At 38.6% G+C, this 14,036-nt stretch overlaps 1 protein-coding gene across 5 annotated transcripts in view; it reads right to left on the bottom strand.

The window, feature by feature from the left end:
* LOC149548183 (uncharacterized) overlaps positions 1-12,378 on the bottom strand; it is a 317,005-nt gene extending 304,627 nt beyond the window's left edge. For 4 of the 5 annotated variants that reach the window (XM_089792225.1, XM_089792228.1, XM_089792226.1 and 1 more), the window contains exon 1: positions 12,129-12,378. In XM_089792225.1, coding sequence (XP_089648351.1) covers positions 12,129-12,227 — 99 coding nt within the window. In that variant the 5' untranslated portion in view covers positions 12,228-12,378. Of the gene's footprint in view, positions 1-11,626; positions 11,749-12,128 lie in introns of those variants that run through there. The other variant, XM_089792229.1, reaches the window with a different exon arrangement.
* Between the last annotated feature and the right edge of the window lie 1,658 nt (positions 12,379-14,036).

The raw sequence follows: 14,036 nt of genomic DNA, 5'->3' as shown, positions 1-14,036 counted from the left end.
TCCTCATCTTCAGCAATCTGATCACAAGTGTTGATTGCCCCAATGCAATTAAGCAGTCTACAAACACCTTCACTTGACCTCAAACAATTTATCAATGCAATCTTTAAAAATCATCAACTTGCCCCTCAACTGATCCACCAGCTCTTCCTTTCGCGCAATCCTCTACAATTATAGGTCAAATCCACCTTTTGCCACCCCACAACTAAGATCTTCAGGATTCACGATCTTTGGGACTCAATCTAATTAATCCTTTTGTTGAAACTTTGTTGTCGTGCACTCTCAGCAACAAATCCTATCCCAAACCACCTTGTGCAAGTCCTTTGTTCATGTAGGTGAGATCCTTGGTACTGTCACCCTGCAAACAACAAATCTCTGACTTCGCAAGCTTGGAAACTTGGATACGCAATCACAAGAATCACAACCTATTTCTGATACCATCTGATGCAATTAAGGGAGGAGAAATCCTCAAAGGAAATGTCAAACCTTGCAACTAGAAACATTATAGGAGAAATGACAAAGCAAACAATGAACGACACAAGCAAAAAAGGAAGTATGATCTTTAATTATCATCAAGTTGGCCACAAGTGCAGTTTACAAATCATTCAACAGACATACCTCATTACTAAGGACCTAGCCTTATTCCTAATCTTCACAATCAAATACATTGGCTCTTCTCATTCCAATATTTTGTCTGAATGCTACTGCTAAACAAGAACTACTACCCTACTTACATACAAGATCACCAGCCACAAGCCATCTTATCCGATCGACAATCTCCAAGTCAAAGAAACATATTACAACAATATAGGCCAAGACCCAAATCCATTAGAACAATCCCAATTAGATACATCAGCATGTGTGAACACACAAGGAGGTCTACTACATGTATAATAACGTAGAACAATGTGTCATTAGGCTTCACATGATGTGGATCTCTATCACAAGCCATATCTTGCCATCCTGGCCATTAGAACAAGAAACCAAATATAGGATTGGACCAATCTTAAGATTACTTCATCTTGAAACATCGGATTGATCCGGGGGATAAAAAAAGTCAAAATTGAAATGTCCCCGATGCTCCAAGAATCAACATCATTACAAAGTGTTCACAATTCTAACTCCAACGCAACTTGAACAAGGAAAATTGGAGCCCAGATGACAAAGTTATGGTCGGTCAGAGATTGGTCAAATCAGGTACAAAGGTCGTAAAAAGGTGGAAAAATAATCATCTCAAAAGTGGTCAACAATGGATTTCAAATTGAACAGCTCGTCAAGAGCTTTCCAACGACATTCGTTTCATCAAAAAAGGAGCTCATATGTTGAAATTATGCACATTTGAATTGGGAAGAAAAATACAAATATTGATGACATCATCATGACATAGCAAAGTGACATGGCAACTTCAAGCAATCAACATCTAACACGTAGCATCTGAAGGGAAGGTTTGTTTTCCAAAAGTACATGGTCGGATTTGAACCCACAACCACTTTCCAAGTGGTTTCCTAAAGAAGCGCCACACCACAAATGGAATTAACTAAATTTTGGAGGGAGTTTGTTTTTAAATAATAACAGACCGCCAAATAGAGTGAATGGAGGTCAGCGGGCGTTGAACCCCTGACCGCCGGCCTCCCAAAATAGTGGATCACCGCTGTGCTATTTATAGCAATTTGACATTTAGCGGTGCATATTTTTATTTGAAAGTTGTTTTAACCACCAACCTTAGTTAAATAAGATTTATTTTGTTAAGATAACCCCTAAAAATGAAATAAGGCCATATTTGAAAAATGGCAAAGGGGACATTTTCGGGATTATTTTCCCAAGAAAGATTATTCATCTGTTTTGGTGGTTTTAGCCTAATTATGGCTAATTTCAGCTATAAAAAGAGGCATTAGTCGTTTGAAAAACCATCTTGGTGATGAGAAGGAAATTATGAATTTGGAGACTTGGTGATTATTCCTACACATTGGAGAATAGTGTTGCAATTGTGCTTGAAGAGAATTATTTCAAAACACTTGGAATTGATTTTGGAGCTAATCGGATCGGTCCCTCTATTAGAGTAGGACCCAGAGACGTAGTCCGACCTGCAGACGAACTCCGTTATCAATTGTGTTTTGTCTTCTATCTCTTCTCTGTTTCTTTCAATCATTACCTTATTATGCTTTGTTCACTTAAGCATTTAATTTATATTAGTTTGCGAAATAATACTTTGAATTAACTTTATGTAATTATCTAAAGCATTCCTCTGTAATAGTCCTAGATCCTAATCAGATCACGGATCAAGCTGCAAAGCTAGATATAGGATCTGCATAATGCCTAGATCACACCATAAGGATCGCATAAGATAACAAGCCAACTAGACCGGTCACTACTATGTGAAATAACCCCAACAGGTTATTGCTTCTTTAAACACCAAAATCTTAATACTTCAAGGGTTAGACATTTCATCAAACAGTTAGCAATCAAGCTCTGAAGCTACTGTAGTAATCCTGTCTGAAGGAGCTACTTAATTATACCAAAACTGTTCTACGACAATTTGTCCAACACCTTTAAGCCAGCTTTATTTGCTAATAGGATCTTGCCAATATTTACAATTGCAAATGTACTGTGCTATAATTTTATTAATTAGATGAACCTGGCAAAGAGGAGAATCAATATTGAGTCTTCAATTACTTAAACTGGTCTCTTGCATTTCCTCCGTCTTCCTAATACTGATCACAGTCTTTGCTCAATGCTTCAGCTCCTAGGATTTTTCTCACGGGAGACCCAACCATTACTATTCATCATATCAGATATACCTTATTTGAGACGTAGACTGATGCCGCCAACCTACCACCCTCAATCCGAGCCCGTAAACAATCTCTTTAATTTGGAATGTCAATCCAGCCTGGTCTTGAGCCGATATGGGTGCTGTAATCACTGAATTGTTGAATGCAATCATCAGCAGGATGCGGCCAATGTAAGTCGTTCATTCCTCCCTACCCACCTTAGTTTAATTCGGCGGAAATATCAGTTGTGAATCGAATGGCCGCTACAGCACAACATTCTCGGCATGGAAACTTCATTCAAAATTTCCGTTTGGGGAAATTGGCGTGTTGTCTTTCCTGCAACCTCCCAACTTGGTCCGTCTACTTCTTCCCCAATTATAGACTTTGCTGACATGTTCGGCCGGCCTCCATTATCGATAATCTGATTTCTCTATTACCACGGCTGCCAAAAGGGTGGAGAAATGAGATCGGAATTCAACAATGTTCCTCTTGTCTCCAGAAGGAATCCCGACCTCTTTGTTTCATTCGTTCTGCTGGAAACAAGTCTCGACTTCGTCCTTTGCTGTAGACTCAGAACTATTATTTACATCCGGATTTCGTCGCACTGCCAAAATATTGAAATCGCAATGTAATTGGCGTTTGTTTAGATGGTGCCTTCACTGCCCAGACGCCCCTACGGCTGCACCCGCACTGTGGATCCGCCGGTTCCGCAATAACTTAGGTGCCCTTATGAACGATGACAGTAATTACCATATGCATGAAGCCCGTGAACGAAGGTACCGGATTTCCTGGCTAGGTCGCAAAGGAATATTCAAGATGGCCGTCAAGTAATCCAATGTCGTGTTCAGTCTTGGGTAGCAACCCTCCACTTGGTGCGTAAATACCAGGCTGGGGAATTAATCTTCGATAATCTTCAAGACTCTTCGTACAAATTTCAATTGATATCATTCTCTAGAAGCATTAAATCTGAACCACAGAAATTGGCCTTAAACCACAGATAATCGCCCTGATGAAATGACTGTAATGTCACCTCCAATCTGCAATAATTCAGATGATATTTCACACCCTCAAAATTGCGCACCAATTGAGAGTTTTCGTTCTCAATGGCCAATTGTGACAATTGCAGAAACCCTAGGTTCTACAATGCACCTGTGATTGAATCACAATCTGGAATCAAAAGAGAGATAAAACAACTGCTTGATTCGAATGGAGCCCCGGGGTGCTTATTTATTCTTTTCTCTCCATCTTCTCCAGAGACTTCTAGAACCTTTTTGATTTTATCTCTTAAGTGACTTTATAAAATATTTAATAATTCAAGTCACTTTATTAAATTAATTAAATATAAAGTCATCTTTTAATATTTATTTATTTGATAACTTTATAAATAATTAACTTAATATTACTTATTTATTTAATTAAAATGATTAATTAGTCGTCCTCATAAAATATTCATTATTTTGGACAACCAAGTTAATCAAATCAATTAATCAGACTGCCTCCGAAAATTGGGGACATGACAGTCCGCCCTTCCTGAAATTGCTTGTCCCCAAGCAATGATTGAACCATAAGCCAATCAATCCGCCCGGATCCCAAATGAAAACCTGCGTAATATCCCAATCCTCACCATACTCCCGTGGAGAAATCATCATCATCAACGTCGAAGACACTGCACTTGACACCCCAACAACTGACATCACTGACAAAATCATCTGAAGACCAACTGTAGTTGTCGATAGGAGAAACCATTCTGCGGAACTCAAGCCAACTGAAACATCAACTCTATCAAAACTCAAGCCCCTGTCAAAATGACACCTGCACCCAACTGTATTTTGGATATGATAACAGCAATAGATACCTGAGTCACTGTCATCAAATCCAATCGTTGATAAACTGCTCCGGGTGTGTCGATGCTGCAGGCTGTGTAACTTGCAACTACCAATTTTATTTTCAAAAGATGGTGCCAATCCATCCCATAATGGATGGCAAGAAACTGGAGCCGATCTACACCTGTGTGAAATCAAACCTTCTATCTCTAGGTCAAAAGAAAAAAGATGAGCGTACCCCACCGTATAATACCGGTAAGAACCCCCAAACTCTGCTGCTAGCTCATCATTACTGAACGGAAAATCAATAGATGGCTCCAATCTCAGACTCCGAGTAGCTGTAGGCTGATTAGGATCCTGTGCACTTTTCTCAACAAACCTCTCCTTGAGATCCCTATGAGGTAGCATAGTAGAAAGGACCCCTATTATCTTCTCAACCAATCTGCAAATAACACTAGTATCCTGGATGAGAACACCTTCTGTCACTTTATGCGAATCCAGATGAACATGTGCACTATCCAACAAATATTCCATGAACGGTTCAGTGCAGTAAAAATTATACGAGGAAGCGTCAACATACTCCCCTGCACACCACAACTGATCTTCCTGTAAGGGTGGCATACTCAACTGAACCACACTATCATTTATCTGAGAAGAATCAATCTGGGGACTTGACTCTACTGGTATCCCGAACTCATTAGGACCAGCTACTACCAAATCCCGAATATGTGTGTCAGCCTCAACAATATGCTCCTCAGTAGCAACCGCAGGAGTGTACTCACCACCATCCACCTCAATGGTCAGGTGAACTGGGTCTAGGGCTGGTTTCGACTGCAATTGCTCCAACTCCACAGTCACCTCTTTTAACTGAAACTGCGACTTCTGTAGATCTCGTTGTGTGTCCTCTAAAACCTCAGTAGTCGCTATGAGCTCCTGGGAAAGCTCACTCACCTCTTCTTCACAATCCAAGAGTGCCTCATATGCTGTACTTCCCCACTCAACCAGGTGATCACGGTCGGCTACCAATCGTAAGTAATCTTGCTTCAAAATCCGGACAGCTTCACGCAAGGCATGAATCTCTGCCAAAGAAAAGTAACTACCGCTGGACTCATCCGTCATAGAAGTACCCCAACCAGTAACGGCCAACAACTGACGAGCAGTATCAAAATGCTCACAAGCGATAGCAATGTCTCGCTCACTAACTTTCAACTAGCTAGTCACATGATGGCTCTGGCTGAACTGTCTCCCACAAACCTCTTCCAGTGCGTTGTCTATAGGGGTATCCTCCAGGTTACTGATTTCTAGAATATTATCATCCATATCTCGCGAATCATCTCCAAGGTCCATATCAACATCCAGAGTGTCAGAATCTGTAGTACTGCTCTCTAATTCCTCTATACCCAAGGAATTTGTCAAAGAAGCTAAATCTTCAAAACTGTCCATTTCATCCTCCTGGATGTCAGCAAGGCCAATATGATCCTGGAACTCTCCTGTACACACTGTCAAATATGAAAAATCTTCAACACCTTCCAGCAAAAATGGTCGTCTAAAAATATGAACTGAGCCCAACACCGGTGTATAAAAACCAATACCAACATCGGACAAGCTGCTGGCACAAGGAAAGACAACACCGTGTATTCTGCTAATCAAATCCATGATAGCAACCAAACAATCATTGCTACCATAAAGTGTTCTCCAGTCAACTGAATCCCAAACGCTGCTAAAACATTCTTGAGTCCATATCCGTAAACAAGGAATAGCTGGTAACTCAAGCAAACTCCTTACCTGAGTAATGTGACCAACTAACTCCACAAACCTGTCTGCCATTGTCCTGGTATCCTGGATGTGAATGTAAGATGAACGCGCAACATTATCAGCAACCACATATGATTTGTCTTCTGCCAAAAACTGAGTGCAAGATGAACTTAAGCTCAGCTCCATGTCGTGCTCATACCCACGTTTCTTCCTGTCCTATAATGCCAAGGGAATATTTACCTGAGAAACTTGAGTGCCTTCAAGCTTGCAAGAAAACTTATCAATTCCCTCCTTCCTTCTCAAGGCATCTGAGTAGTCTCTGACAAGTCTAAGAAGATGGTCAGGATCTGATAGAAGATGTAAATAGCTCAACTTCATCGTTCCCATTCCTTCTCTAATCGTTTGTAAGTCAACACAAGAGGACTGTGCCTGAACTTCCTTAGTCTTCTCTGTAACTGAATCATCTGGATGTGATCCTCTAACATGTCCCGCATCTTGTCATGATGAGATAATGAAGTAACAATATTGTCTTCGCTCACCTTCAGCTGGCTAGATAAATCATGAGAAGTACAGCCATTCTCATCCTCATGTGATGAAGCATCTAACTGAGCCTGGTACTCTCTCTCAGCAAAATCATGAATACACAATGTCTGCTCAACTCTACCTGGTATCTCACCATCAACATCCTTATCATCATCTGAACTCACTTCACTGTAATCATTGCCTGTCGGAACCAAACCACCCTGAGTACCTGAGACACCACCCTTGGGAAACCTGTATACAACTGTCTCAACTTGAGCATCAAGTTGGGAGTTACTATCAATCTGCATAATATCCATTCCCACTACCTCCTGAAGTATTGTGCGCCCAACATCTTCCTCCAAACTAGTTTGATTTTTGTTCTCCCTAGATTCGGCTATATGCTGGTCATCAACTGCTGCAAACTCCTTGTAAAGGTTTCTTGATACCTCACTGGTAGAGATCCCTTGTTCCTTTTTTCCTTTGCTCTGGTGGCTGTTCCTCATATGTTCTCTCCTTCGGTTTAGATAACGATCAAAGTTCAATAGTTTACGCACATGCGGGGGTAATGCCTGCCATTCTGCAGTAGCAGCTCTAAGATCATCATCTTCTCCTATCTCCTGAGCCTCTTCCCTTAGGGAAGTGGGGCGAGTAGGCTTATTCGCTGTCCATGATCTGCGCCCCTGTGAGCCTATCACACTTCTAATTTCATGATCCGGTGTACCTCTACCTTGAGCAACTCTCTCCATTAAGGTAGTCAAAGCCTGCAGTGACTGAGCTATTTCTTGTTGTCCGGTAGTCATGCTTCTGTAAAATTCTCTGGTTGCATCAACTCTGGAGAGTCTCGGAGGACTCTGTGACTGTCTTTCACTCATATTTCTGCCCTTAAGTGTTGTTCTCCTGAAAATAATATCTGAATATGGTTGCATTAAATATTTTCTACCCAACAGGATGGCAGGAATGCTGCTCTGATACCACTGAAATAACCCCAACAGGTTATTGCTTCTTTAAACACCAAAATCTTAATACTTCAAGGGTTAGACATTTCATCAAACAGTTAGCAATCAAGCTCTGAAGCTACTGTAGTAATCCTGTCTGAAGGAGCTACTTAATTATACCAAAACTGTTCTACGACAATTTGTCCAACACCTTTAAGCCAGCTTTATTTGCTAATAGGATCTTGCCAATATTTACAATTGCAAATGTACTGTGCTATAATTTTATTAATTAGATGAACCTGGCAAAGAGGAGAATCAATATTGAGTCTTCAATTACTTAAACTGGTCTCTTGCATTTCCTCCGTCTTCATAATACTGATCACAGTCTTTGCTCAGTGCTTCAACTCCTAGGATTTTGCTCACGGGAGACCCAACCATTACTGTTCATCATATCAGATATACCTTATTTGCAGACGTAGACTGATGCCGCCAACCTACCACCCTCAATCCGAGCCCGTAAACAATCTCTTTAATTTGGAATGTCAATCCAGCCTGGTCTTGAGCCGATATGGGTGTTGTAATCACTGAATTGTTGAATGCAATCATCAGCAGGATGCGGCCAATGTAAGTCATTCATTCCTCCCTACCCACCTCAATTTAATTCGGCGGAAATATCAGTTGTGAATCGAATGGCCGCTACAGCACAACGTTCTCGGCATGGAAACTTCATTCAAAATTTCCGTTTGGGGAAATTAGTGTGCTGTCTTTCCTGCAACCTCCCAACTTGGTCCGTCTGCTTCTTCCCCAATTATAGACTTTGCTGACATGTTCGGCCGGCCTCCATTATCGATAATCTGATTTCTCTATTACCGCGGCTGCCAAAAGGGTGGAGAAATGAGATCAGAATTCAACAATGTTCCTCTTGTCTCCAGAAGGAATCCCGACCTCTTTGTTTCATTCGTTCTACTGGAAACAAGTCCCAACTTCGTCCTTTGCTGTAGACTCAGAACTATTATTTACATCCGGATTTCGTCGCGCTGCCGAAATATTGAAATCGCAATGTAATTGGCATTTGTTTAGACGGTGCCTTCACTGCCTAGACGCCCCTGCGGCTGCACCCGCACTATGGATCCGCCGGTTCCGCAAGTAACTTAGGTGCCCTTATGAACGATGACAGTAATTACCATATGCATGAAGCCCGTGAACGAAGGTACCAGATTTCCTGGCTAGGTCGCAAAGGAATATTCAAGATGGCCGTTAGGTAATCCAATGTCGTGTTCAGTCTTGGGTAGCAACCCTCCACTTGGTGCGTAAATACCAGGCTGGGGAATTAATCTTCAATAATCTTCAAGACTCTTCGTACAAATTTCAATTGATATCAGTCTCTAGAAGCATTAAATCTGAACCACAGAAATTGGCCTTAAACCACAGATAATCGCCCTGATGAAATGACTGTAATGTCACCTCCAATCTGCAATAATTCAGATGATATTTCACACCCTCAAAATTGCGCACCAATTGAGAGTTTTCGTTCTCAATGGCCAATTGTGACAATTGCAGAAACCCTAGGTTCTACAATGCACCTGTGATTGAATCACAATCTGGAATCAAAAGAGAGATAAAACAACTGCTTGATTCGAATGGAGCCCGAGGGTGCTTATTTATTCTTTTCTCTCCATCTTCTCCACAGACTTCTAGAACCTTTTTGATTTTATCTCTTAAGTGACTTTATAAAATATTTAATAATTCAAGTCACTTTATTAAATTAATTAAATATAAAGTCATCTTTTAATATTTATTTATTTGATAACTTTATAAATAATTAACTTAATATTACTTATTTATTTAATTAAAATGATTAATTAGTCGTCCTCATAAAATATTCATTATTTTGGACAACCAAGTTAATCAAATCAATTAATCAGACTGCCTCCGAAAATTGGGGACATGACACTATGACACCAGAAACTGCCCATGTGGAACAGAATAATACAAACAAAAAGGAAATCTTTTTGGGTGATGCAAGATTGTCAACGACCCCAAGATGATCCTACATCATCAAGGCAATGTTTTATATTCTTCAAGATGGAATTCGTTGATATTGATATTCTTTGCTGACTGGTTGTATAAAAAAGGGTATTTTCATTTTATTGTCTGTGGATCATAGGGATGATGATCATGGCTTCAGTCTTGGCCTAGTTTTGGGCATATTGTAAATCTGTTTACTGCTCTTTCATTAATAAAATGATTCTTGTGTGGCTGGGCTTTTCCCCTCAAGTTGGAAGGTTTTCCCAAGATAATTTGTTGTGTCTTTTGTTCATTTATTTTGTGCATTGCTTATGTTTATTTTTTATATAAAAAAACAACATTTAACACCTTAAAAAACAAATCACTTCATTGCAAGTTTAGAGAATCGATGGCTTGTATGCTGTGGAAAACTACTTGTGAGTTATCTCGACCTTTGAATTCATATTTTCAACCTTTTCTAATGTTGTTAAAACATCAAAAACCATATCATCTATGTTTCATGGTAGAGAAATTCTGCCAGACTAATTAATCCCTCTATGCCTCTGAGTTGTTCCAACCTTGTAATGTAGCCTTGGTTACATGTATCCCAGAAATTCTTATTAGTATTGAGTATTCTAAAAGTATAAAAGTATAAAAGGTAGGCAATTTACCTGACTCATAAAACTCAAAAGCTTATGTTTATGTGAGTTGATTTGTGTTTCATACTCTATTTTCTTTTCGGAGTTTTTGCATAGGTAGGGAATTTTTCCTTAATCATACCAGCGGTTCATTCATCTTCCTGATCCAATTTTTCTTCTTTTCTTGCTTTTTTTCAAGATTAAGGTTAAATTCAGGCCAGCTTATCTGCCTAAAAAGTCAACTAGCTAATGATCAGTACCTAGATCAGAAATAGTGGCCATAGATGAAGTGGATGGATATATGGGTTTAACTGACAACTAGGATGAACTAAGTCTATTACTATTTATGCGCATGAATGGATCAAAGTCAATGAATGGTTTGTAACTAGAACTAGTACTTGCTGACACACATCTCTAGAATCTGATGGTCTTGAAGGAGTAGTAACTTCTATAGTTTGATCCTGTAATGTGGCTAGACCAATGTTTGAGACTCCTCCAAGTAGGGTTGGGTTTACCGAGAACTAGGGGCCTATAAATGAATCTAGAATTTGCATTTTTTACGATAAAAAATAATATTTATGTGATCTGACCAGGTCAATCCATATTTTTAAAAAATTATTTAAAACTTAGTTTTCCTAAAGAATATATTGAGGGATGCAGCACACTTGATAACCAAACCCATGGTTCACGGCCCTAAACTTTATGGTGAAGTCATTTACAGAACCACCACGTCTCTTCCCCATGTTCTCAACGAAGAGGTTGCACTTCATCTTGACATGCCAAGACCAACATTGGGCCTTCTAAGAGGCCATCTCCAGTTAAAATAGCACTAATTCAAAGCAATTGTGCCTTCCTCGTGTTTTAATTTGTCTCTTTTCAAGATAAATTAAATCCGACAGCATAATGGGTCAAACAGTTCCTCGAATTATAAGAGAAAGCTCCTTGACACCTAATAAGTATGCACGTTGTACAGCATTTAAAAGGGAGTTTTACAAGAAATCTAAATTGCTAATATGTCCATGTTTTTGCCTCGGTTGCAAGCAGAAAGCCAATAGCCAAGACTTAAAACGCGATTTTTAAAAATAAAGAGGGATGAACTATTAAGCATAAACAATAAATTTTATTTTCCCATTAGTTAAAATGGAAACCAAAATTCGGTACAAAGTAAGATTTGCCCTCACATGGACCAATCCCTATCTTAGGGTGATCAGCCGCATCTTCAATATAGTGCATCCAACTTAGTAGCTATGAGGCGCCTTGATTCACAGTTTGTTGTGAATTCTTGGGTTGTGCACACCTAGCAGCGCTGTTTTACTATAATCTCTAATGAGCTCTGTTGATATGTTTGAATTTATATAATTTACAAAAGCATTCTCAATTAAAAGGAATTATAGAAAAATAAAAAATTGAGACTTGGTAACAGATTTTAAGGTTCTTTCGTACATTGTGATCACTACCGGAAGAAACGTCACGTTCATAAAGTTATAACTATTTGGAAAAGCTATCTCGAAAAAATTTCAAATATGTTTGGTGTGTATGCGTCGTTGCTCTTCAATCCAGATTTGTCAAAAACGCATTATGAGAGGGAAAAACAAAATTGGATAAAAGACTAAAGCATTTTGAAACCCTGCAGATAAACGAAGGTAAATGGAACAAACGAGAGAGTGGGAAAAGAGTACAGACAGTGGCGTAAGGATCGACCACTGTTTTCAGCAAACATGACTTAAGGACGTCGTGGAGGTGAGTGAGCACCGAACCCGATCCCGTTCCTGACCACGCCATTTACGTCAAATTTGAGTTTCCTGGTTCATCACTCTACCAATGATACTTGGATCTTTTGAAAATTCGCGAAGCACTAGTATGGAATGCTACTCCAGTAATCTATCCCATGTCAAAATTTGAAGATAAATTTTATAAATTTTGCGTCAGGTACTCGGTGTGGACTTTTGCTGGTATATATACATAGAATTGTTGAAGAGGAATTAAATGAAGGAAAAGAATATGGACAAAGAAAATAGCAAGTGGATGAAATTAAATGGCACTTCATTATTGAAAGTGTAGTATAGGAAGGTATTTGTATAAAATATAATTAAAAAATGATTTGAAGGTGAGAAATCTAAATGAGTTATTTGAGGAGGCAAGATTTTACAAAAGGCACATTTCTTTATCAAGATTGACAATAAAAGAGTTAAATGGATAGGAAATTGGAAATTGTTAACAATGATATCTTTGGTCTCATAAATTGGTGGTCTTGTAGATGTCAATAACCTCATTTGTTCATTTTTTCTTATTAGAGAGCTCATTTTGCCTATGGGACAACTTGCTTCACAATCTTTGTCTTGAGGATTTTGTTTTTTGTTTTTTGTTTTTTAATGCAGGACGATCATGAGCTCCCCAATTTTCCCCCTCACTGGAAAGTCCATTCATGAACTAGTCATCAAGATATTAACAAATTTGTTGTTGTTGTTGTTGTAAGCTTCACGATCCAAAATGAAGTGTCTTTTTGTATTCAACTACTCTAGAAGTATAGAGAACACACACCCTCTTTCCAAGTTTCTTTTGGCCATTTTTGCTACCCAATTTCACATCGAAGTTGATGATAGTTAATTCTTAATTAAGAAACAATAATTTTAGCTCTCCATCGATGCACCTCTTAATGTGCACTTTCTCAAAAAATATCACAAGTGGGATTGAACTCCTCGATTTACTATTTATTTTCACAAGCACTCTCCCCCAAGTATACATGTTGACTTTATCGAAGACAAAATCTTTTATCTCTATTTTGCCTATAGGGTTTAAATATATATTTCATTTACTCATCTATTTGTGTTTCTATCTTATCCAAATCTCTCTTTTTTTCTTAAGCTATCAGGAAATGCAATGTTTGGTCATCTACATGTTTTGTTTTGTTTTTTAATTATTTTCAAATAACCCATATAACTTATCATAGCAATTGCTTCAATAAGGATTTTCCCCACTTTACTCAACAAAATATCATAGCTAACCAAACTTTTTATCTTGAACTTGCTTGTGATCAAGCACTTTGAAATACTCTTAATTTGATTCCGCTTTACAATAGAGTTCTTCCAGCTATAATTCATATCTCTAAAGCACAAATTGGAGCACTAGAAGCCTAATGATAACCTAGATAGTTTTTTATGCCAAATTTTAGTCTCTCTACACCTATTTTGAAGAGCACGCGACACTTTCCATCCTTTCAAAGTTATCTTTTTGCACAATCCTCCCAACTTAACTTGTTCTTGGAGTCAAAGCCAAGATATCTCCCCTGACATCTTCAAAATTATTTCCTCCAAAATGAAACTTATGCCAACTTTTAATATTTTCTAAAATGTGAGTTAACCGTTAATAAAATAAAGGTGTTTACATTTATACTTTATATGCTAATAATATTTTAATTCTAACATTAGTAATCATAAATTAATGATGATATTTTTTTTCTTCATACTTTATTGAAAGATATTAATAATGATGATGATCAGCTCGTCAGATTAATTTAATTGAATCTAAACATGAAGCACAGTACCCCACACATAAGCAACCAAAGAGATATGACTCACAAAAGCAACCATG

This window comes from Cupressus sempervirens, chromosome 7, assembly GCF_028749045.1.
Source record: "Cupressus sempervirens isolate cs-2001-9-10 chromosome 7, ASM2874904v1, whole genome shotgun sequence".
NCBI classification, from domain to species: domain Eukaryota; kingdom Viridiplantae; phylum Streptophyta; class Pinopsida; order Cupressales; family Cupressaceae; genus Cupressus; species Cupressus sempervirens.
This window is presented reverse-complemented; position numbering and strand designations above follow the sequence as displayed.